Source organism: Pezoporus flaviventris, unplaced genomic scaffold (genome assembly GCF_033815535.1).
Source record: "Pezoporus flaviventris isolate CSIRO_AGI_PZ_B2104156 unplaced genomic scaffold, CSIRO_AGI_Pfla_v1 ptg000001l, whole genome shotgun sequence".
Classification (NCBI taxonomy): Eukaryota; Metazoa; Chordata; class Aves; order Psittaciformes; family Psittacidae; genus Pezoporus; species Pezoporus flaviventris.
The window spans coordinates 44,290,272-44,316,633 of NW_026892549.1; the positions used below are offsets into that span (position 1 = coordinate 44,290,272).

Genomic DNA, 26,362 nt, shown 5'->3' on the forward strand with positions numbered 1-26,362 from the left:
AGGATCATTTAGCTTGAAACAATAATCCAGTGCAGGTTTAACCTTTTATGTGTTGTTGGTTGTTTGTTGGGTTTTGTTTCTCTTTTAATTTGGCCCAGCTCAGCAGCGTTGTTTCTAAGCAACAGGAGAAATCTACAGTCTGGTGTGAAGCCATAGTGTAATTACCCTGGCATACAAACTGAGTGGCAGAGGGAAGAAAGGAACAGCAATATCAAGAGGGAATTCCTCCTCATAGATACCTGAAGTCAGAGGCTCCAAACCGCGATCCTGAGGCCTTTTCTGAGAGTTGACACAGGTATTGTGTGATTTCATGTATACATGTATGAGAGAGATAGTAGGGGAACAATATCCAGTAACACAGAGATCTTACTAGATATGTTATTACTTTGTGCATAATGGAGCAAAGGAGTGAAGCCTGCACTTTAATACTACAATAAATTGACGGGTCAGGTGCTTCTCTCTTTGCTGTGTTCTGTCAGGCCAGCTGTTATATCTTCCACTCTTTCCTCTTTCCAGTTCATCCCTTCTTTTTACCATATAGATTTCATTAATACACATACAGCATCAAGAGCAAGCCATGTGCTAAGAAGCTCAGAAGCAGCAGCAGATTTATAGATTGCATTATATGTGAGTATATACATGACTGTTGCAATGACATGAATATACCTGACATGTTGCAAGCAACCTGCAAGTTGACACTCAGATCAATGTTTATTTTAAATGGGCTTATTCTGCCCATTTCCCATTACCAAACTCCTTACCCTCAGTTTCAGTATTTTGCGTGTTGTCTTCTCTTTCTTGACTAGATTTTCCTCATCCTCTATTGTAATCCGACCTGGGAAATGGGTTTAACTGGATTTTTGTAGGGGGTCTCCAAGTGTCCCATACTCTTTATCTATGATTCCTGTTCACTTACTGACAGATATTTTGGTAGGATACACTTTCCTCTCTCCTAGATCCCATTGAGTTGAGTATCTGCTACAGGAGCTAGAGTATGGAAAGAAAACACCTGAAGAAAGAGGTTGAAAAACTCCTGTAAGTAGCAACTGCCCACAACTGCCTTCATTGCATTTGAGATGGACTTGGTTTTGTGTCAAAGTGTTGCATGACCTAGCTGGATGACAACTCTAAAACCGTAGTCTTTTCTTGCTGGGAGGTAGGAACAGACATCCTTTGAGACGTTTTCATTTTCTCAAATGCGGTCAGCAGTGTGACACTTGACTGTATATGTGACAGTAGAGATGTCACAGCCTAGAACTTGCTCTGTGTCAGTGGGAGTGACCAGGGAGGTGCAGAGTTCTTCCCTTGCCATGCAGCCAGTGCAGCTGCTGTAAGGTGTCTCCTTGTTCACACATCAGGATCTCATGCTCTCAATTCAGACGCACCCAGCAGACAACTCCTAGAGGATGAAAGCAATGTCGCATCTAATCCATACAAGTCCTGTGCCCATCTTCTCTAGGACTGCTTGGATGGATCAGTAGTATTTAGTCTAAGGACAAATTGCAGAATCAGACCTCCCCTGAATGAGAAGAACAAGCACCAGGAAAGCATCTCTTTCAGTCTCTTTGCCACATAGTGAAATCCTTCTGTGAGTCCCCAGACTTTAAATACTTAATTAATATTTGTACTTATTCCTGTACTTTGGAGCCTTTGTGGAAGACAGCAGTGTGGTTGAGTGAAGTTAATATTAGCAGTGATGCAGAAAATGAACAGCTTTCCAACTTAGGAGGTGTCTGTGAGAAATCCTGCAGCAGATTCCTAGCCCTGAATCATAGCAAATTTAGCCCCAGTCTTGCACTAGGTTTAATCTATTGCATTTCTTATGCAGTGGATTGCTTAGAACCAGTTGTAATTTTGAGTTTTCTTGCTTTAAGGGGAGATTATGTTGGCATCAGACTGCAAGAAAATAAATTTGATCCAAGAGGACAAAGGCAGCCCACTTTTCTAGATGACATGGTAATCACCAGACTTCTTCTTATCCTTTTTAACTGCATGGCTACTGAGAACTCTGAAGGATGGCTGTTTGGTACAGCTAAATAATCTGTTCCTACAATCATCAGTAAAAGCCTATCACTGAAATGAGTATCAAAAGAGACTGGCTGTGAATAGCATCCAGGTGTAATGTATCCAATATAATTCAAGCTTTTGCTGATTTTTCGGCAAGGCTGAACTTATCCACAGGGAACATTCAAGTCAGCTAACCAAAGGGAATTCTTCACAAACTAAAGCTGTCTACGTATAACCAAATGTCTTTCAGCTAAGATGAGAAAACCTTCCTGGTATGTTTAAAACCCCTCAAACTTCAGCAAGTGTCTTACAACTGCTGAGGTACCCAATGTAGTTGAGACAATACTGGCCTTCAGCTCACATTTCCCTGCATTTCTCTGGTCTTTCTGTCATCCCTAGTTAAGCAATTACAGTAAAACAAAACACATAAGGTTATTCTGCCTTTCCAGGTCCATTACAACTTAGCCCTCAGCATTGCTTTGCTGTGGCTATCTGACTTGGGTGTTCAAACTGCACTGACAAGAGAGAAAACGTGAGTATTGCAAAGCTAAGGTCCTGCTGTTGCGGTGGGTTACACCAGTGTGAAAATGGAGTAAAAGCAGCAGTGAATCAGGCTCAGGACTAGTTTTTGGATGTATAACACCAGGCTAATAATCTTCTTGTTTAAAACACCGTACAGGAATTTTGCAGCTCACAACCGATACGCATATCCCAACCGAATTGAGAGAGAAGCTATGATATTATCTTCGTATGCTGGAATATTAATGGTAAGCAGGCAAGAAAGATATAAATACCTTTTGCTCTATGCCATCTGTTTAGGAACACTCCTTGTATTCTGAATGACTGTGTTCATTGAAAGCACAGTATACAGACAGTGCTGATATTACAAATCTGTCTCATTTTTATCAGGTAGCCATTAACTTTTGCTCAGTCTTAGAAAAAAGAAAAAATAGGCAGTTTTGGTAGGTGATCTGTGTGCGTTTATAGGCTACTTACCTTTTTTCACCCAAGTCCAGAACAGTGAGCAAGTTTCAGAACCAGATCTCAATAGATTTGTACTAGCAGCATGGAACAATACTAGGAGCTCACATGAAGGAGATGAAATGAAAGGGATATAAGCTGGATTTCATACATTCACTTTAAAGAATGCTTCTTCTGAGAGCTGAGCCTCCTTACCTGCCTTTCACAGAACAGCATTCCTGTTGAAGAGATCTTTGAGATTTACAGGCCCTCAGCAACACACTGTCAAAGCTCTGCAAAGGTGAGTGATTTATCAGTTTTTCCTCATGCTCGCAGGCCCTTGTTCTCATGGGTGACTTCAACCACCCTGACATCTGTTGGAAGGACGGTACGGCCCGGCACAAGCAATCCAGGAGGTTCCTTGATTGTGTAGAAGACAACTTCCTTCTGCAAGTAATAGAGGAGCCGACAAGGAGAGGTGCCATGCTTGACCTCGTGCTCACCATCAGGGAAGGGCTCGTTGGAAATGTGACGCTCCAGGGCAGCCTTGGATGCAGCGATCATGAGATGCTCGAATTTGAGATCCTCAGGACAGTGAGAAGAGCGTGCAGCAAGCTCACTGCCCTGGACTTCAAAAGAGCAGACTCTGGCCTCTTCAGGAACCTGCTTAGGAAGGTTCCATGGGATACAGCCCTAGAGGGCAGAGGGGCCCAAGACTGTTGGTTGATATTCAAGGATCACCTGCTGCAAGCTCAGGAGTGTTGCATCCCAACCAGAAGGAAGTGCAGCAGGAGGGTCAGGAGACCTCCTTGGATGGATAAGGAGCTTCTGAGGAAAATCCAATTGAAGAAAGAGGCTTATAATAAGTGGAAGCAAGGACAGGTGGCATGGAAGAGTACAGGGATGTTATCTGAGAAGCTAGGGACCAGGTTAGGAAAGCTAAGGCTCAGTTAGAATTAAACTTAGCTAGAGGTATTAAAGGTAACAGGAAGGGATTCTACAGGTACATAGCAAATGAAAAACAGACTAGGGAGAATGTAGGCCCCCTCAGGAAGCTCTCGAGAGAACTGGCTACGCAGGATTTGGAGAAGGCTGAGGTTCTGAATGACTTCTTTGCTTCGGTCTTCACTGCCAAAGGCTCTGACCAAACCACCCAAGTCTTGGAAGGCAGATGTAGGGACTGTGAGAATGAAGACCTTGCACCCACTGTAGGAGAGGAACTGGTTCGAGACCATCTTAAAAATCTGAATGTGCACAAGTCCATGGGTCCTGATGAGATTCATCCGCGATCCTGAAGGAGCTGGAGAATGAAGTTGCGAAGCCGCTGGCCATCATATTTGAGAAATCATGGCAGTCAGGTGAAGTTCCCAATGACTGGAAAAAGGGAAATATAACCCCCATTTTCAAGAAGGATGACCGGGGGAATTACAGAGCAGTCAGTCTCACTTCTGTGCCTGGCAAAATCTTGGAGCAGATTCTCCTGGAAGGCATGCTAAGGCACATGAAAATCAACAAGGTGCTTGGTGACAGCCAGCATGGCTTCACTAAGGGGAAATCCTGCCTAACCAATTTGGTGGCTTTCTGTGATGGGGCTACAGAACTGATGGACAGGCATAGAGCAGTTGATGTCATCTACCTGGACTTGTGCAAAGCGTTTGACACTGTCCCACACAACATCCTTGTCTCTAAATTGGAGAGACATCAATTTGATGGATGGATCACTCGGTGGATAAAGAACTGGCTGGATGGCTGCACACAAAGAGTTGTGGTCAATGGCTCAATGTCTGGCTGGAGACAAGTAACGAGTGGTGTCCCTCAGGGATCGGTGTTGGGACCGGTCTTGTTTAACATCTTTGTTGCTGACATGGACAGTGGGATTGAGTGCACCCTCAGCAAGTTTGCTGATGACACCAAGCTGTGTGGTTCGGTTGATACCCTGGAGGGAAGGAATGCCATCCAGAGGGACCTTGACACACTCGTGAGGTGGGCTGATGCCAACCTCATGAGGTTTAACCATGGCAAGTGCAAGGTCCTACACCTGGGTCGGAGCAATCCCAGGCACAGCTACAGGCTGGGCAGAGAAGAGATTCAGAGCAGCCCTGTGGAGAAGGACTTGGGGGTGTTGGTCGATGAGAAAATGAACATGAGCTGGCAGTGTGCGCTTGCAGCCCAGAAAGCCAACCATATCCTGGGCTGCATCAAAAGGAGCGTGACCAGCAAGTCGAAGGAGGTGATCCTGCCCCTCTACTCTGCTCTTGTGAGACCTCACCTGGAGTATTGTGTGCAGTTCTGGTGTCCTCAACATAAAAAGGACATGGAACTGTTGGAACAAGTCCAGAGAAGGGCCATGAAGATGATCAGGGGACTGGAGCACCTCCCGTATGAAGACAGGCTGAGGAAGTTGGAGCTGTTCATCCTGGAGAAGAGAAGGCTGCGTGGAGACCTCATAGCAGCCTACCAGTATCTGAAGGGGGGCTATAGGGATGCTGGAGAGGGACTCTTCATTAGAGACTGTAGTGACAGGACAAGGGGTAATGGGTTAAAACTTAAACAGGAGAAGTTTAGGTTGGATATAAGAAGGAAATTCTTTCCTGTTAGGGTGGTGAGGCACTGGAATAGGTTGCCCAGGGAGGTTGCGAATGCTCCATCCCTGGCAGTGTTCAAGGCCAGGTTGGAGGAGGCCTTGGGTGATATGATTTAGCGTAAGGTGTCCCTGCCCACAGCAGGGGGTTGGAACTAGATGATCTTAAGGTCCTTTCCAACCCTAACAATTCTATGATTCTATGATTCTATAAAAGTGTAACTGAGCAACCAGATGGATACAAAAAAAAAAAAAAAAAGGCCTTCAGTAGACAAAAAGGAGATACTTTGTCCAGCCTTAATAATCAGGTCTCATCCCTGCAGAAATTTCACCAGTTAAAGCTTTTCAGTTATACTCTGCCCAGGAACTAATTCTTACCTTAGCCCCAAGTCTTAGCCCCTTAGTCTTCAAGTGGTATCCCATTCCCAAACATACTTAAAAGGCTTTCATCATTGCCAGTGTCACACATTGTAGAATCTATCCCACACTTTTTGACATCTTCTGCCCTTTAGGTCCACATTTGGTGGTACTAGTGACTCTTAGCTTTGGCCATAGCAATGATACACTCTTGGTTTCTTTTCCCACCAGCCTACTGCCTAGACTGGTGGGCTACAAGCAATGAAGTGGAAGGAAGCTCCTGCTGCACAAAGGCCTAATGCAATTGGATCCTATAATATCTTGTGCCTTTAAAAGATGTTACATTTTAAGTCATTTGCTCCTTTTGCCCCATTAGTAATAACAAACTAGCTCCAGCTTTCTCTCTTTGAACAGAGCAAAAAGCTGAACTAAACCTCCTCCTCTACCTCACAGTGTGCCAGGCAAGAAAAGGGCAGCCCAATTATTCACAATCACACTAAGATGTAACCCAGCTCCTGGGCCTTTGGCATAGTGCTTTACAGAGCAGCATTCCCACTAGCATGCTCTGATTACCGCTAATGTGGAATGGACAAGAGGCTATGAAGATCCAAGGAGATACAGCCTGCTTCAAAAGGGCTTTGCCTGTGTTCAGAGCAAGTTTCTCTAGCAGAAGAGCTTTAGTCATGTAAGTGTAATTGCCCTTAAAAAAAAAACACCAAAAACACAGGGGAGGTATTATACTCTTTAATTCATGACTCAAATCAAAAGAAAGTATTCTATATGGCCCAGCTATTTAATGAAAGAGCATTTGTAGCAGGAATATATAGGTTTCATTTCCAGTAACACAGACTTTATTGATGTTTCCCAAGCAACCATTAAAAGTTGCTGTGGAATTGTAATCAGAGTACAAAAGATGATTCACATGTAATTCACAGTGGTTCTCGTGCACTTAGTTTATTTTTTGTTTACTTTAGTCATGCTTAGCCATAATATTAAAAACAGACTGCCACCCGATGTCCAGAAAGGGCTAGAGCACACTCCAACTCACAGTTACATGCGTCAGAACAGCCTTGGGCGTAACCTCTTAGTTGAATTTTCCCATGTCAAGAACTAGAAATGCCACTAGATGCCATGTAGGGGCATTTCACATGTTAGGTTGAAGGAGGAATCTTCCACTCTGCTCCTGAGATAAGTGGGTGGATCAGCTTTCCCTCTTTTTCTGTGGACATTACATTGTGCATTTTTATTGTCATGCTTCTTATGGGCAAGAATCCTTTTCTCTAGGAATTCCCAACCCAGGATATTTTTTGAAGTCTCCATGTTGAGTGCACAGCATACAGTGGAGAGGAGTGGTGTTTTCTTGAAGGTGTTCCACCTACTCATGCTGCTTCCCATGGTGGTTTGTGGGGTTTGTTTGTCAGTTTGGGTTGGTTTGGGTTTTTTTCATGGTTGGGTTTTGTTTTTTTTTCAGTTTTGTTTGGTTTCTCTTTTGGTTTGGATTTGGGGGTATTGGGGGGGGGGGGTTCTTGTGTTTTTTGTTGCTTGGGGTTTTGGCTTTTATTGGGGGGGGAGGAGGTAGTGGGGTGTTTACCTTTGATTTATATTCTGATGTTATGCAATCAGAGACAAAGAAAGAACAGAAACAGTCTTTCTGTTCATCTCATATTACGGTGCACTTGCCTAGATCCTGTCCCTAGTGGACTTCTGGATACTTCCCTGCTGCTCATAAGATAGCTGTCCTGGGTTCAGCTGTAACAGGGTTTTTTCTCCTTTGTAGTAGCTGATGCAGTACTGTGTTTCAGCTTTAGCCTTGGAACAATGCTGATAACACACCAATGTTTTAGTTGTTGCTAAAAAATTATTACTCTGATCAAGGACTTTTCAGCCTCATGCTCTGCCAGTAAGGTACAGGAAGCTGGGGGGAAGCAGTGACAGGACACCTGACCCAGGCTAGCCAAAGGGGTATTCCATACCACAGCACATCATGCCAAGTATATACACTGGAGGGAGTTACACAGAAGGCCCAGATTGCTGCTCAGGTTGAGCTAGGTATCGGTTGGCGGGTGATGAGCAATTGTATTCTCTCCCCTTGTTATTTCCCTTATCATTATAGGCGGTAGTAGTATTATATTTTACTTTAGTTATTGGACTGTTCTTATCTCAACCCATGGTATTTCCATTCTTTCAGTTCTCCTCCCTAACCCGCCTGGAGCAGGGAAAAAGGAAGGGCGTGAGTGAACAGCTGTGTGGTACTTTGCTACCAGCTGGACTTAAACCATGACAACAGCAGAGTTACAAAATTTTCTAAAGAGGAAGATAAACCATTGCTATCAGGATCTCCAGTTTCTATTTCAGACAACAGCACTGCTTAGTTTTAATCATGGGCATAAGATCATTTCCACTTTGGGAAAGGAATGGAAATGCTTTGCTGAATTTGGGAACTGAGGGTAATTTATTTTGCAAAGCCTTAATTAGTTTAAGAGGTTAAATCTACTGTTTTCATTAACTGTAACTTTGGAGCACAGCTTGTGCCTCTTTAAGAATCCTAGACTCAAAGAGCTGGAATCCAGCCCATCTCAAAATTCAGTTTCTGTGGCTCTCTAGTTACCTTTTTTTTTTTGTTCCCTGTTTCCCACCAAAGTAAATTGGTGGAGAATCTCCATCAATTCTGAAGCCTTGGCTTAGCTCTCCTTGAAAATCAAGCACTAGCTACACAAAGATATGTAGATACTTAGATATGTCATATCCTAGTGGGATTCTGATTCATAAGAAGGCACATCCTGACCTGAAATGGATGTAATGGTTGCTATCCTGACTGCCTGTCACTTCTCAGTTTCCTATTCTGTTGTCTGGCTATTTCAGGAGCTGCTATATGAACAGCTGAGGAGCTGCAGGCTGCTGCCAGGATGCTATTCCAGACCACAATCCCCAGGCTGCACCAGCACACACATGGCTATAAAATGCAGCAGCTCAGCTACTATGCGGATAACTGAAATGTCTGGCCAGTGGGGATGGGCACTTCAAGAAGCTGGGTGGATCAAGCAGCCAGGACAAAAACTGTCAGCAAAGCTGTCCTTATTTATCTACCAGGACCTCTTAAGCAGTTATTCTGTTTTCTGCTGACTCCAACAGAGACTGCCCATTTGGCTAGGCACATAGTTTCTGCAGATATACTAATCCATGAATTGTTGTCTTTCCAGAACCACTCGATTCAGCCTTTCAAGCTCTCCCTGCATCCGTTTGCCATGCTGACTGCCCCTGAAGCTGCACAGTATGCCTGCAAGCAAAGTGAGCACATTTTACCCCAACTCCCAAAAGACCAGGGCAGGGGTATGTGGGACAGCAGTGCCTGGCCCAGCAGAGCCACCAAGTTACAGCCTGCTGAACTGCAACAGATGCCTTTGTGCCTATCCTCTTGCAGGGAGGGAAGGTACAGGCATTTTCTCATTGTATCCTAGAAATAGTGTCTAGCTCAGGCTCCTAAAGCTTATGGCAGTTGCAAAGGGAGCATTTTCCTCAAGTTGAGGTAAACAGTAAGACTACATGTTTCTAGTAGAATCAGCCTTTATGTCTGACAGTCACTTGTTCTTAAGCTTCAGTTAATAGCAGGAATTTTGCAAACGTCAGTTATGTTACTGGCCAGTGAAAGAGCCGCCCTTCCCTTCCCTGCTTCATTTCCAAGTGCAGCAAAAATGAGAGTAACTTCAGGAGCATTAGAGAATTTGAAGCTGGGACCCCTTACCTCCAACCACGTATTGCAGCTGATCCCATGCAGTAGGTCTGTAAACCAGTCTCATGGTACTGTATAAGCCCAAGGTGATGCGAGACTCTTTCTCTCTCACAAGGCACCAAGTTCAAGACAGCAGCAGCATATCAAAAGACCAGCCCTGGTTCAAGGAGAGCTAAAAAGAACAGCAAGCAACTGGACTCACTGACCAAAGGAAAACAACAGGTTGGCAAAGCAGGTCTGAAGAATTCACACAAGCCAGTGAAACTATTTTTGCAACGCTAGCACTGACTGTCACAGCTAGAGCACACCTCAGGCCACCCAGAGCCCACAAAACCTTTTTTGTCTCATGCTAAAACATGCTGAGAAGTGCAGACATTTCATACTAGTACTAATTTATAACAGTCAATCCTAAATTGTACTTTAAAGGCAGCTGTATAACAACTTGTCAGGAGGTGTCACTCATGAGCTGGAAAATCAATTCCAGTAATATTAAACAAAGACATGGAAGCCACTCTTCTGGCTTATGTCCCTGCAAAACACATTCACTACTATTATTTTTAGGTTTAAAAGAAAAAAAAAAACAAACCCAAACCAAAAAGTTGAAACTATATTTTCTTTAAATAACAAAGAATGATTGCATAAAGAAGCCAATAATATCAGATGAGCCTAACATGCACATGAATTGGGCTCTCCCTTTCCCTTTGTCCACGATCTGCTAAAGCCTATTTGATGTAGCTTCCCCTGAGCTAGAATGCTAACATTCCAGCAGCAGGGCTGGATTTTACCAAGTAAAGGGGCTCCCCCACAACCCTGAGTTCAATGTGTATCACATGTTGCACAGCAGGGGGGAAGCTGATCTGCCAGGCAGTCCTCATCTCTCCTGATGGATTCAGCCATGCATGCTGTGCTTGCATTTATTAACATTTGCATCCAGCAGGGAGTTACAGAAGCAAAACAAGGAATCCCTCTGGAGAAGCCTGGAACTGATTCAAAAGCAAGGAATGCAAAGGAAACAAAGACATAAAGACCCAGACTTCATGTACCTCACTTAGCTGTAGGTGAGCTAATGGATGTTTGCTGCCTTAGCTTTGGTAATACATTTGCAACTCATATTTTGTTGTTTTTTTTTTGTTTTGTTTTGTATTTAAATCTTAGCAGTCATTCCTTCCTTCCCGCCTCTTATAACTTATATCCAAGACTGATATTCACTCTTCTTCCCTTAGCCACCTCTTTTCTGCTTCCCTGACAGTGTGTTGGGAGCTTACATTTTCCCAATACACCCCTACTGCTTCTCAACACACCATGCTATTTTTATGGAGCCAAAGAGAGGATCCAGCACTTCAGAGACAGGGAGTACACACTTCCCGTTGTCCACAGTGCTGTGCAGCTCCCACGTATGATCCAGAGTGGGGCAGGAATGAGCTTCCCTGCATGTGACACAAGAGTTGTGCCTCTCAGGATGATCCCATTTTCTTCAGCTGTCCTCTAATCACCCTGCTTTCTTATTTCCTTAGAGGCCTCAGCTAAAGAAAAAGCCTCTCTCCGTAGTGCCAGTGTAGCACTGAAGCCTGTCTTCCATTCCCTGCTTGCTGGTCTCGCTATGCTCGTGCTGTGTTGCCCGAGAACACTCTCTGTTTCCTAAATGGACTGTCACAACCCTCATCCTTGTACTTATTCTACCTTGGGTTACGAGTTGGGTGCATGCAGTTCTGCTTCCACATCCCTCTCCTCCTCTGCCTGGAAGCCTAGGCACACAGCTTGGGGTGTTTCTATAGGATTCTTTATACTTAGTTCCATACAAGTTTCAGGACTCAGTGGAGTCGTAGAAGTGTTCACTGCTGAGAAGCGTGTTTAACTCCATTAGATATCTTTACGTATGAAAATGATAGAAATAAAGATTCCCAGCTACATCTAGCCATGAAATAGATATTAATCCAAAGTATGGTCTCATTGTACAGCTGCATTAACCCATGCCCTGGAGATGGTCCTGTACTCTAATGCAAAATATCTGCTTAAGGAAAAAAAGACAATAAACACTTGTGAAGCAATACTATTTTTCTTCTTCTGCCTGCTGATTCTTAGTCAGTCACTGAGCTGATATATGGAGATGCCAAAAGACAGCACTACACAAGAAAGAATGGTTATACTTAGTGACTCAAAGGGTCTTTTAGAAGTCATCATGGACTCAAAGCTTGTTTTCAGTTTACCATATTCACAGCTATTTATTTTAACATATCACATATTTCCTGTTTAAAATCAGTCTAAAATAAAATGTAGTTGCTGCAAACACTTGGCCTTCCAATTTTGAGCTCTCCATAGGGAAAGACCTATTATTGGTACATTCCAAACCAACTGAAATCCACATATTGGTACATTCCAAAAAATTACAGATTAACTGGTGAGTCTTTGTGCTGATATTGATGGGTCTTCTTGGCCATATAGTGCATCCCCCACTTGCCTTTCAAGCCATGTGAGCCAAAGTTGAAGGTCTTAAGGGTGTCAGATGAGAAGGCTAGAGGGGTCTTAAGATCAACAGCAACATCACTCTCACACAGGAACTTTTCAGCCATGGATTTGTTAAGCATCACCTGTTTTGCCCTGGCTAGTTCACTCTGCAGGAGCAGGATTACTGCAACACACTATCCAATCCCATTTAGCAGCTCCTACCTCTCCTTCCAGGCCCTGTGTCACAGTCAGCACAGGATCATTCCTAGAGCTTAGACCACCCATCACTTCTAAACAGTCTTCTCTTCTTGCAAACAAATTCAGTAGAGCAGTGCCAGGACCTGACCAAATTTAATTTCGACTCAAACAGCATCAGTGTGACCTCTTTAAGCCAAAGCAGAGAGAAACTTTACTTTGAAATGAGGTCATTACAAGAGGGGAAGAGGTGTTATTGCTGCTAAGCACATGAGGAGAACAATGGTGAGGGGGTGGTTAAGATTAAACAGCTAGAGAGATTAACATCTCATGACTGCTTTTTGTTCACTGACCGGCAATAAACAGTAAGACTCTAACAAATAGGTGATTAGCCACGTTACTCCAATGCTGCTTTTGTTATTACAGTGCTGCCATGGTCTTCACTTTTCATTGGCTAATACTTCCGGGATTTTAGATAAGGCTGGTAGAGTTAAGACAAGTAAGCAACTGAAATGTTGCTGTGCTAATAAGCACAAAAACAGTGTTTCATTTTCAGGGTGCATATACCTGCCCCTTTTGCCACTCCCTCTCCTGCTGGCTGGCTTGTGTCAAGCCCAGCAGATCAGGTGGTTTGCTGTTCACGTTTTCAGACAGCCAAAATCAGGAACCTGAAAGGTGCTTGCAGATGTGTGCACAGTGAGATTGATAGCCTTCTGTCACCTTGGCTGAAGTTTCCTCTTTTCCTGAGGAAAGGCTTTGCTGTGACCAGCCCAATTAGCCAGGACGCTTCAGACTCTCTTCTTGGCTATGCAAAAAAGCAGTGTACATAGTTCAGAGCTCAGATGAGATGCCAAGTCATGAATTTGTTCTACAGGACCCAGAAGAGACCTCTGATTATATGTGCACACTTATCATCTGTCACATGCATACAGTTTGTGCCTACCACTGCACTGTAATACTATCCAGAGTAGGAAAGATAAGAAACCATTTTGGGTCTGTTCTTTCCAAACGCCTAAAATCATGGTACTGAGGTCTTGTGCAGCAAGTGGGGAACTGAACGGGGTATCATCCACTTTCCTTCTGGCAATTTAAGAGCTGCCCATTGTACCCCAGAGACTGACTCCAGTAGCAGAACTCATGGTGGCAACTTGGTGCTGCAATTCACAGCCCAGTTTATGACACTGAAATCAGAGAGTTTCAGCTAATGCTCTCGACTGTGAACAACACAGTAGCTGAGGCACAGGCATACTGCCTGAAGGACCAGAGGTGCTGACTTTTTGAACTTCCCAACACAAGCTTATGATTCAGTTTCTAGACCTTAGCTAGAGTTACTAGAGCTCTGTGATACAAGCAACCCCTATTTCTGCTACAGTAATCCTGACTTTAGACATGTCACTACTGATTCTCTAGCTATTCCTGAAATTCTCACTCATTTTGGTGAAGAGTTTTTTCCTAGGCAAATGTTGGGTGGAAACATTTAGCATCCATCTTGGAATGGCAAAACACCCTTTGTGTGCAAGAGATCAGTTTATCTGTAGGAGAAAAGTATAACCAAACTGTTAGGAAAATAATCAATTTTGTCAGGATGGAATGTAATTGTCTGAAGACTTAATCTATTAAGTTCATAGGACCATATATCTTCAAGAGGCAGCCAGCAGCAAGAGCAAATACCAGAGTCAACAAAATGAGAAATTCACTTTTACTCAATCTTTCTAAAACAATGTAAAGGATGGTGGCTCCATGAGGGGTGTTCTGATTTACAATCAAGCATCTCTGCTGCATTTTCTACATCTTAGAATGGCTTCAGGTGCTCAGAGCAGGAACTAGCCCAGGCTGGCTCCAAAAAGGAATTTGTCTGCAGCAAGGCTGAGTCAGAGAGAACACCAACTGCCAAATCTTGCAGACTGTCACCAGGTTGGGTGCTGTTATGGAAGTGATCTGCCAGGTTCTTGCACACAGGTATTTGCACTGCCAGAGACAAACACATAGTCCATTTATGTGAAGCAAGTATGTGATGTTGTCGCCAAAGACATCCAGGGCTAGACTTCATGGCCTTTTGTGGGGACTTGCATTAACATCTGTTGTTCAAAGAACTCGTGTGCAATCTATGCAGCATATAACCATTTCTCTAGACCATTCAACATCCCAAAGATCCACCATCAGTTTACCATATGGCTGGACTCAGTCATAAGGGTCTTTTCCAACCTAGATGATTCTATACACAAGGGTTTACACTTTGAAATAGAGGCGGATGTGACACTAGAGCACTGTGACAACTTGGCACTAATTTTTGGTGTTAGGTATTTCTTGCATGCTCACACTGCTTGTTGCCAGTTCCATCAAGTCCAGGTCAGCAACCCCTCCAGCAAACAAAAATAAAGCCCTGAAGAGTGTACTTGCAGTGACAGCAACAATAAATCTAGTACAACAGTCAAGCAAACATCATGACAAACAAATCCATCGGGATGAACACAAGTGGTCTGAGGTAACCAAGAAAGCCTGGAAGAAAGGGTCTGAATATAAAGAGGAAAGGAGAGTATCTGTTTGGAAATGGTGAGCGCACATTAGCCTCTGTCATCTAATAAGGATACAGTTGGAAACAGCATTAGTGAAGTGGCTTGTGATGGAAGGACAGGAAAGCAGAGGTTTCATATTCTCCCTATCCATTTCCCCAGAAGACACTCTTGTCTTTACTTCCCTGCTACAGTACTGAAAGCCCTTTTCTTTGGCCAGAAATCTTGTAAGCAAAGCTGTGCTTCACTAAGTCTCCCAAACCTTGCTCTGCTCTCCCTTCTTATGTCACAAACACTCATTTGTTCCACTGAGTGGAGTCTATGTAGTTGCAAATAGAGAACTCTGAAATAAATTAGATCTGCAAAGGTGTTCAGCTGCATGCCAAGTTAACTGATGAATCATATTGACAAGGTCTTTACATGCTTGAAAGAGTTTCCCCAAATACAGAAGATTATAAATCTCTGTTTTGGAGTGCTGTAATTTCTTTTGATCTGAAGCCTCACCTACTGGCGATATAAGACCTTTGTATAACCAGCTTTGCAAATTCCATGAAGCGCTTTGTTTTTAAGAGCCTAAGATTTAGGTGTGAGAAAATGATAATTAGAATAGAACAAGTCACAGTTTGTTCCAGTTCTGCACCAAACAAGGGAAAAATAACAGACAAGAAGTTCCAAAACAGAGGAACACAGTTTTCCATAACCTGCTAGCTGGGCTTTAGTATTAAAGCACTCTACTTTAGCACTAAAAACCAATCCTTCGTTGCTTCAGATAGAGAGTAAATTAAGTTCTGCTTGCTCCCTTTGACTTTTTAAAACAGACTTTCAAAGAGAGAGAAATAAACCAACTGACCCAAACTGATTTACAATGTTAGCCAGTAATTTGGATACGCTGATAAACATCTAATAAAGAACCACTTGACTGCTAGCCTTCAGGAATGCAATAGTTAACCACACACCAGGAAGAGACTGAAACTTTTAGTCACTGTTTCCTCCTATCATGTCTGTGCTAAAATCTGTACATAATAGAGGGGATTAGTAAGGAAAAGCTAACAATACCACATGACAGGGAGACTTTTCCTGTTTCCAGGATAAAGCTGGTGACAAAGAGTTGAAACCAAAGCAAAGTTCATCTGCTCTCAAAAAAGGAAAGATTACTATAGGGCAAAATTAGGTAAGAGGTAATCAACACAGTGGGAGAGGAAGAGACCTATGTGAGAAATTGCTCAGGTCCGCTGAGTTTGAGAGCTTTCAGGCAAAGGAGGTTGTGTAAAGAACTGTGCTTATACATATATCCACCACTGGGTCAGGTGCACCACATGAAACTGCTGATACCAGATGAAAATATAGTGCACTCCACAGCTGCACAGTATTTCACCTGCACATAGCACCAGCAAATGCAGCCCAAACCCCAGAAAAATAAGAATCTTACATGGTAAATGCAAATAATGCCATAACTACAATAAAGACTGTCCTGGTTTCAGCAGTAGCAGTCATGTTTCTCCTTCATAGTAGCTGGGGCAGTGCTGTGTTTTGACTTCCAGCCTGGGAACAGTGCTGGTGATACCGATGTTTTCAGTTGTTGCTAAGTGATGTTTACCCTGACCAAGGACTTTGCGAAGCTTATGCTCTGCCAGGGAGGAGGGGAAGCCGTGAGGAAGCAGAGACGGGGCGCCTGACCCGGGCTAGCCAAAGAGGTATTCCATACCACAGCACGTCATGCCCAGGGTGGGGGGTAACTGGGAGTTACCCAGAAGGACAGGGGCTTCCGGGTAGGACTCGTTTCTTGGCCGGTGGTATTGTATTCTCTTCCCTTGTTATTTTCTCTTATCATTGTTGTCGTTGGTGGTAGCGGTGGTGATTTGTGTTGTACATTGGTTGCTGGACTGTTCTTGTCCCAACCCATGGGAGTTGCACCCTTTTGATCCTCCTCCCCGTTCCTCCGGGAGCGGGGTAGGGGAGAGCCCTGGGGGGTGGGTGGGGGGGGTGGTCCTCGATTGCTCTCAGCCCGGCACCACTCACTGGGAGTGGCTGAACAAGCTGTCTGGCTAGGGTTTAAACCACGACAAAGACAAAACATAGATCTCCGCACAGCTTACAACGTGCCTTTTTGTATTACTTTTTACAGGTGCAGCATTAGGACTATGGTATATAAAAGCAACTACAGTGTTTGCTCATAGCTCTCAGCTTTCACCTCAGCAAACTGCCAAAAATGGGAAAGGTAAGTAGAAGCCCCAGTATGCCAGTACCCTGTTCTGACATAGACACTTGGATGGATTATGAATCTTTGCAAATGTTTATATTGGAGATCATTTTTTTTTATGAAGACAAGAGCTTCTAGGGTCACTGCTATGAATGTGGCAGTGATCACCTTGATTCGTGGTCATATGTGAAAAAATACGATTCCATCCAAGTAGAAAAAGGCAGCTGAACAATTTCTGAGAACCCCAATTACTGAGAACACCAGTACTGTAAAAAGGAAAGACTGTACTAACTTTGAGAAGTTGTTCATTATCTATGACTCCATCAGGTCTTGCCATGTAATCCTACAAATAATTTCTACTTCACAGTGTATCACAGTTTAAGAAGTTTGGTATAGTTTATCCTTTAAGAATATAGGTATACAGTCTCTTCAAGTTACTTGAGAAACAGGCAAAGTTCGGCAAGGCAATGCAAAGTTTCACTGGAAATGAAGGAAATAATCTGTTTAATATCAGTGCTATTTCCAGGGCCTGTTCGTAACTTGGAGATGCTAAAAGAATGCTGAGTGACTATTTCTAGGTAGAAAAGTTTTTGACACTATGCAGGGAAGGTCTAGCAGGGCCAGCTGATAAAGTTCTGCTATAGGTTGATGTATGCAACTTGCTCATGACCATACTATGTTATGATTCAGTGACACAAGAACATGTTAAATCAGGTTTGCAATCAATACAGCTTTCCTGACACAAAAATTGTGTTGGTTAAAGTCAGGCAAAGAACTAATACTTGCTGAAATACTTCTCTGGTTAGTAAGGTATACCAGACTGTGTAAGCTATAGCAGCAGGAACACTCCCATGCTTCACACTGCTTAGCAGTTTGCCACATGGTAATTGCCTGTGCACCAGTGTATAATCGGAGCATATGGAATAACATGTTTAATGTTTTTTAATAGCGTAATTCTGAAAAGGCCACAATATTCATGACTGGTTATGAGTAAGCACCACAGATCATCTCAAAGTCACCTGAATACATTTGCTCCTATTACCACAAAATAGAGTCCTTACAAAATCTATAAATCATAAAGCATCCTCCATTTACTTCCTACCACACGTGATCATACCCATTTGCTGGCACACCTGAGCTCCTCCATATGGGTGAGAGCTTCAAAAGACTGAACCTCTTCACAATCCCATCTCCAGAACACAGTTTCTCAGAAATGCTCCTAGCAGCTCTTTATGTATGTCTTGTTCAGTAATGTCAGAATCAGTTAAATTTCTGTCTTTCCTATATTTTTACTGTGCTTGGCACTGCAGAAATCTGTTTCCTACAGGATTCAGCTCTTTGAAAGAGAGAAGCTGCAAGGCCAAAAGTTGGAGCTCACTAATGATTGCCTATCAGTCCCAGGCTACATCCATCTCCCTAAGATCTGCTCTCAATATTTTAGGTGGTTCTTGGATCTTGTATGAAATACCCACCCTCAGGAGCCAATAGTGTTTACTGAAGCCCAGGGAATACAGAAGATTGCTTGACCAGGGTGTAGTAAACACCAAAATTGTCTCTTTGCAGAGGCTGGCTGACTTGCACTGAGTTTTTGCTCACACAATAAACAAATAGTGAATGCATTTCAAAATCCTTGTTCAAATGAATCTTCCTTCAGTACTACAAACAAATTAAAACTGTGCAGTCCAGAGGGAAATCCAATTTCTCTCACACTTTAGGGGGAGATGGGATATACTTTAAAAAAATATTCACATTTATCCAGCTGTTGCAAAGTTACATGATAATTTAAATAATTGTTAAAGGTCCAGCTGCATATTTCTAGCCCTGGTAAGTGTAGGAGGAGGTCTGATTCTTTCATCAAAGTTTTCTCCAGTTTTACAGGTTTTGATCTAGGAATAGATTACAGTTCTGCACTTACCAGGTTAACAGTATGCAGTTGGACCTTTAACATTTAAATTATCATGTACTGTGGAATAGGAAAATAAGTCCCATTAATAGTTATATCCAGCGAAGTACTGACTGAGGAGGAAAAGGACAGAAAGATGCAGACAAACTCAGAACAAGGTGAATGCTGCATTTGGCATCAAATTCTTCATGGAAACAAGCTGCTCCATGCTACCACTGTTCCAGCAAAACTTTCCAGTCTTATCCCAGTTGATTCCTCCAGAAATACTTTTTCCAGATCCTTAAAAATCACACCACCTTTATATAGCACGTTTCAGTGAATCTCTACTTCATGAACTAAATGTTCAGCTGGTGTCAGTTGCCCTGCCCCTGCTAACTTCAGAGCTGCACTGATCTGCTGCAGCAGTTAGAGATCGAGCTAAATCCCTCAATTGCCAGGCTATTCTGCATGCAAAAGGAACTAAATAAGCACACCAGTGTGGATTAGAAACAGGACAACATCTTCTTGTGCTCAAAAAATCCTATTGCAGCATTAATTATCATTGAAATAATTATGTATATGCCTACTAATCATCACTGAATCCTATGCCAGCAGGCACTCTGTGCAATAATGAATGAGAGCCATAATAAAATACAAAACAGTTAAAGGATCTTACATCTTAACATAGATCTCATTTAGGTAGTGGAGTCTAGAATTTTTTTCCCAGGCATAGTTAGGCAAATATACTACTGCTCTTCAGCAAGGTGCTGGAGACTTTTGGAAAGAGAAAGCAGTAGAGAGAGCATAGAAATACTAGAACACTCTGCAGCCTTATCTAGTGCATGTTTAATTTTAAGTCCTTCCATCTGAGCTTTAAATGTTAGGCTGTGATTTGGTTTTGCCTAATAAACATCCTGATAATGGAGTCCTAGAATAAAACTCAGCAACTTCTATCGCAGTGAGGTAGACTTCTTAAAATTCAACATCTCTACTTGCTAATGTCAGAGACCTCATTTAGCCATTATTTCATGCTCACGTGACCCATCAATAATAGCCTGCTAGTGATCCTCTCCAGCCTTTCCCTGACAACACTGGAGAGGAAAATAGAACCCTTCTTTGCCCTTCTTATCTTTTTTTTTTTGTACATGGGACACTTTGTGCCCTCCCACCTGTGCTTTACTGCACAAAGTAGGTTGTTGAACTGCTGCAAATGTCTGGTGTGCATAAGAACACCATGCTTCAGCCAGAGAGAAATGGAGCATGAACAATTTAGCTCTCAAGGCAGAAGTGTACAAAAGCATGTTTCCTCTTTTTCACAAATGCTTAATATTTGCATCTATAGGAACTGCATCGTGTAAGTAATATGTGTGTTAGCATGCTTAGGTTAGCGTGCTAACCAAAGTTTGCAAAATAATACAGCACTTCAAGTGCAGTATCCACTTGCCTGCTTAGAACAGGGAACCAAAATATTTCATTTGCCTTCAGTAAGAAAAAACAGACCAGCCCCCAAACAGCAATTAACATATGCATATGTACTTCAACAAAGTAGCTAGTTCAATTAGTGCAATTGAGAAATATGTGATGTATAGTACTGATGTGTAGGTTACATGCTGGCATTCCTTTGGTCAAAGGCAAGAATGAACAGAAATATACTACAGTGATCAGAGCAATATTTAGGATGTCTGGATTCTTGTATCTGCTGCATCCGAGAGTTTGGGGATGGCCAAACCTCTCCAATTTTTTCCACCCGAGACAGGAATGTTTGGAATCCCTAGTTTTCAAGGAGCACCAGAAGGTTTTAGTTGCTTTTGCTTGCAAATGCTCAGAGAACCTCAAACATACAGTAAGCACAAGGGTGTCAGAGGAGAGGAACACTGGAAATCCACAGAGAGCATCCAAGTTTCTGCTGACATGTCTTCCAGGTTCCTGTGGATTGTTTTATGGTTGGTAGCAGGCACTCCAGTTGCTGGCATGCAGGGTAGGTTTCTCTACATAAACACTCGCTGCTATTTACAGAGTATCCCTATGCTTGAGTTTTTCCGGGGTGCAGAATCAGGCAATCTCCATGTAAAAGCAGCTGTTCTAGCAGCATCGTAGATGAGAGCAGTTGAAACAGGCATGAATAACCTGACTCCTCAGATCACGGATACCATTTGGCTAACAAGATATTTTGGCTCTAGAGTTTAAAAATCAAACTGAAGCCCTTCCTGCAGTGCCCAGCCCATCTGTGTCATAGGTTCCTGGAAGGGGAAAGTCTACAGGATTCATGGAGAAGCTGGATGAGTACTTGTAAGACAAATCCACTGAGGATTATTAACCAGAAGCAGCCTCATGACCAGGAAACCTCTTGAGCTAAAATTACTGCAGTCTTGAAGTCTGAAGAAAGTATCATATGTATTTGCTTCATATCTACCCTTCCCATGATGGCTACTCATGGTCACAGCTGCTGCCAAGTTACTTGATTAGCTGAACCACTGATCTGACTCATGATGGCTGCTCTACATTTGTAGCTATAAGAAGGAATTCATGTATCACTGCCCCTACTCTCATCTCTCAAACTCCAGGCTTCATAACCAAGCCCTGTGCCCACTGTATTAACTATGAAGGACCATTCAGGACCCAAAAGGAAAACTGGCTCCACAAAGCAGGCATGACCACAGAAAGAACCAAAAGAGTCTAACACTTCTGAGCCTGTCAAAGACCTGTGAGAAATGCAAGCACAGGCCTGCACATAGTTGTTCCTGTAAGTTAATTCAATTTGCTTAGCGTTAACCATCAGGAAGAAGTTATTTTTGCTCCAAACAAAGCATGGAGGTATTCAAAAGCAACTGCCAGACTTTAATTCACGTTCTTCCTTCATTCTGCTTCCAGTGTTAAAGGCTACAATTTCCTGCCTGAGGAAGCACCTCCAAGAGAGAGGCTGGCAGGAGTGATACCATTTACAACACCCATCAGGAGCACAACTAGAGTACAAAACCAGACCAGCTAAAGATTCACCCCTAAAGTTTTGTAGCTTCATGAAATCACCATACAAGACTCATAATGAAAGACTTAAGCAAGAAAGTACAACCATGTTGCTTTTTGTTTGAACAAGAAGCCAGTGAGACAAAAAGATCTACTGTTGCTCCATGCAGTATGAGCAGGAAATATGAAAACGCACTTTTTTTTGGGTTACCTCCCATTACTCAAATGAGACAAACTAAGAAAAAAGTTCCTGCTAGAACCCAAAGATGGCCATCAGCAGAATACCTGCATAGCCCCAAAGTACATCAGCTTCAGCCTGCCCTTCAAATAAATTCAAACCAGCTCTGACTTTGAGGCTACCTATTGCCCAGGCTTCTAAAGACAACTACAATGTTTTGAATTGAATGAGAATTGTACTACACCTCACCAAGCAAAGGCCCAGAATGAACAGCCCTGAGCATCTTTGGGATTAATCAGATCAGACTGAAAACTTAGAGCATTCTTCCTAAACAGCTTTTTCTTTATTTACGTTCAACTGCAATTAAAGTTTCTTCAGCTGAAGAAATTAATGTGCTGTTGCATTTCACCTCAGTGACTAAGATATCGGTACATCTCTCAAGTAAAACAGAGGAGAGTAAAAACAGTGACATGAAACAATTCTGCTGAAGCACTTCCAGCACTATCACTTGCACGTCTTCCATCAGTAAAATAACTAAAAGAAATATTACTTGACCTCCCCTTTAGTCTGATTCTCTGCTTACTGACAGTACCAATAAAGTGTGTACCCCCCAGACTACTGCTATTGACTTTTGTTTAGAGAATGATAATGGAGAAAGGGAAGGGAAAAAACATCCATTCTCTTTGCTGATCAAAAAATTACCTTTCATCCAATTCCTGTGGATGTAGCACTGTGTACAAAGGACTGCTGCAACTCCTGCATGCTGAGAGCTCACAATTAAATCATAATAAAAACTGCAAAAGTAAGAAAGGCTGAATGATTAGAGCACTGACAACCAACCTAGCACCTGCATAGCTCCTTATAGGCAAGTATGTTTGCAAACATAGCTTGGTGATCTACCAACAAATTACCTGTGGGGAAACCTCAAGTGGTGGTTTTATTATCTAGGTCTTTGATAAGTTTCCTAAAGAAAGCCTATATTGTCCTTGGAAACTTTCAAATGCCAAAACATTTACGCATAAGAAATCTTTTGGCTTTATTTTTCTGTCTTTCTAGTTTCCCTTTGAGTTTGTCAGATGCTGAAAGAGACCTAAAATTTATATAATCTTAGACTAAGATGTACAGGAAAATAAGTTTTAAGTACTCTATCCCCCAAAATGTAACAAATATCACCAAACAATGCCACTGAATTTAAGTTTTTCTTACTCAGTTTTACTGCTGTTAAGATACAGCTGCCCAACATGACCCAGAGTGCTTAATGATTAACTTGGGTTATGCATAACAGTCTTGTTTTGTTGCTGTATCATTAAGAGAGGTGAAAGCTTCAGTGTAATCCAGCTGTAGGAAAATTATTTCTTCCCTTTTCTGCGTTCTACATTACAGAAGATTCCTAGGAGCCCAGGACAGGGTGCAGGAGATGGGCAAAATTTGAATGGCTGTGTGATACACAGAAGTCATCCATGAAGCTTTCAGTCAAAGAGCAATTTGGGTTTCACTTTCTCCAAATGCTAAAAAAACTTGTCATAAAACTGCTGACAGGCTATTTCCAGCATGAAATCATCATGATGAGAGATGCCCCCCACTTCCCAGAGTCCCAAAGGGATATCCACCTGTCATTTGTAGTAATAGACAAATGAAAACACCACTGACTGTCTGTTCATCCTATAGAAAATGAACATAAAGGCTTTGCTAGTCTTTGGGCCTGGTACAAGTGTCCCTATGGATCTTTCAGGTCTTTGGATTGTTTTGTACAATCTATGCAAACAAAGCCAGCTTTCAAATACTTTCCAGTGTGACAGGGCTACTTTTGTTTTATTGCAGATCACTTTCTTTGATGACAGAGACTTTCAGGGCTGCTCCTGTGAAGCCCCACAGTCCAGCCACACCTGCGTGCCCACCTCAACCATTGCAACTCTACCGCAATGGAAAATGGCTGCTGGATGATGCATGCATGTCCCAGCTACATAGGCCACCTGTACTTCTGAGACGATGGGATGGGCTTCAATGACTCCATTAAGTCTTGTATCATTACAGGAGTTCTCCATGCCATCTCCATGTATGCTACTGCCTATATTGGAATCAGAGCACTACACGCCATTTTGACAACTCTGGCACAAGTAACAACTTCCCCAGACACCTCTGTGTTAGAAGGAGGGCAATAGAAAGGACACTTACAAAGTTCACCTAATGGGGTTTAGATTCCCAAAGAGGTAAATAAATCAGTTAGGATTCCCAATCAAATGATGGCTGATTAGTGCTTGCTAGGGAGCAGATGAGGAGTATATCTATTATCTTATATATATAAAACCACTTTGGCTATACATGATCTAAACAAAGAAGTTTAGTACAGAGTTGAGAACTAAGCATCTCCATACCCCAGTCAACGTTTTTCTTTCAAGGTAGGCAAAGATAGTGACTATACTACTGCAGAGGCAACTTGACACATCCCATTGTAGAAACACCACCATGTATTTGAGATGCAAATGAATGCATGTTTGCCTCATGATAGATTTTTCTGAAGAATTCAGCACAGAATAAATCTGTGTTTTTTCTTCTAGACTCATTCCTTGGAAAAGTTTTACTAAGAGGGAAAAGGTTGCCAAGATGTGAAATATTTCAGTACTCTCACATAAGGCTAAGGGTCTGAGATTTGGCCCAGGAATAGCCTTCATGCTGGAATGAATCCTTCCAATATTCATGCAAAATTAAGTTCACCCATGTTGTAACCTTTATGTACAACTCAGTTTGCTTGTCCAGTAGAAGCTTCATAAACCATCACAGCAAGTTTCCAAATACATTCCATCTGCATAAGATAATGCAGCTATTGTTTTCACTGACATGCAGTTCTGGGTTTCACTTAGTTAAGCCAAGTTCTGGATCGAAGTGCTGAAAGCTAGTGCAAGCACTTGTGTCCTTTCAAGCTATAGAGGGAAAGAAGTCAAAGATGATGAGGGTGAGAACAAGATGAACTGAAGGGAAGTTGACTTGGGAGGCTTCTGGGAAGAGACTAAGGAGCTATTTACCACAATTTTCTGGGCGCAGAGACCACTCATCAAGGCCATAAAGTGTTAGTTTCTCTAGGAGGAGGCTGTGGGAAACTATCAAAAGCCTTGGAAAGATCCAGGTAGACAATGTCCGCTACGCACCTCACATCAAAAAAGCAGGCTACTTGGTCATAGAAAGTGACACTAAAGTGGTGTTGGGCTCAGTTGTGGTAGGTTTTTGTTTGGTTGGGGTTTTTTGTTTGCTTTTTTAAAGCAATTAAGGTGTTGGTCTTTGTACAGCAGCAGTAATCTTGTGTCTATACAACTGCACTTGAACACCGGCAGAAACTGTGTTGAGCATTAGCAAGAAGTATTTTTCTACATCAGATCTTAGCTGTGCTACATACAAGAGTCAGAGACAGTCTTCAAACAGTTTATCATCTTAGAGGAAAAGCAGAGAAAAACCTGCCACCTAAGGCTCCCTTTTCTTGCAATGCTTTTAGCTTTTGATTTAAAATCCACCAGTCAGTCCTGACTATAGTGGGCTTCAGAGCCTGTATGCTTGCTTTACTGGTAGGACTAATTCCCCAGAAGTCAGAGGAAATGAGCTGGTAACACCCAAGCTCAGAGAAAACCTGCATCTAAATTTCCAAACTGAATTTTTATTTGCAGTCTCAGATAATTTAAAAATAGCATCTTTGAAGGTAAGTATTATTTCAGACCTTAGAGGAAAAAATGGAAACCATTCATTTATGATAACAAAAATCCAAAAATCCACCTGTCACTGATTCCATGGGACAAATCCTACACTTTAATTTATTATAGGGTGTACCCTGCATCTTGAATGTCCCCCTGAAAGCAATGTCCTTCTCCAAAGTAGTTCTCCTGTGAATAGGCTGGTAAGCTCACAGTCACAGTATCCTCATGGAGGTATTGCATACCAAACCTGCATCTGTGACACTAGATGACTTAAGAAAAAGCAAAGCATTTACAGTATTTACCATGTTTATTAATTAGAATTATCTCTGTCAACTACTATTTGTAGTGTTACAGATATCAAAATAAATCTCTCAATAGCTTGTTCACTTTGTGATAATAGAGTCCTGGGGTCCAGTAGTTCCTGTTGCCACTTAGCATTAAGTCCAGAGTCCTGCACAGGATTGAATGGCTCCTATTTCCAGCTCACGGCCTACACTATGCTCTTTTGTTTAGCCAGGACCTCACACTGTCTGTAGTCATGAACTCATGTTGACCCACAGCAGCACAGAGAAGTAGGAGCTTTCTCTAATGTCTGGGGTTAAAAACCAGAAGAGAGACCCATTATGTTAAAGAGTCTACAATTCATTCAGTGTGCAAGTGGCCCCCG

General features: G+C 42.5%; 2 protein-coding genes across 2 annotated transcripts; both read left to right on the forward strand.

Annotated features, from left to right (window-relative positions):
- The first annotated feature begins 681 nt into the window (after positions 1–681).
- On the forward strand, positions 682–11,226 carry CUNH2orf80 (chromosome unknown C2orf80 homolog). The gene is made up of 8 exons (XM_061455316.1): positions 682–1,035; positions 1,875–1,956; positions 2,457–2,539; positions 2,687–2,774; positions 3,197–3,268; positions 9,106–9,193; positions 9,751–9,866; positions 10,570–11,226. The coding sequence occupies exons 1-8, from the start codon at positions 995–997 to the stop codon at positions 10,657–10,659; spliced, it is 660 nt and encodes a 219-aa protein (XP_061311300.1). The 5' UTR covers positions 682–994; the 3' UTR covers positions 10,660–11,226.
- Positions 11,227–17,024: 5,798 nt separating this feature from the next.
- CRYGA (crystallin gamma A) lies at positions 17,025–25,048 on the forward strand. Its single transcript, XM_061453557.1, is given in 4 exon segments — positions 17,025–17,208; positions 18,258–20,157; positions 23,834–24,048; positions 24,571–25,048. Coding segments are annotated over 2 exon segments (378 nt in total). The 3' UTR covers positions 18,452–20,157; positions 23,834–24,048; positions 24,571–25,048.
- Positions 25,049–26,362: the final 1,314 nt, after the last annotated feature.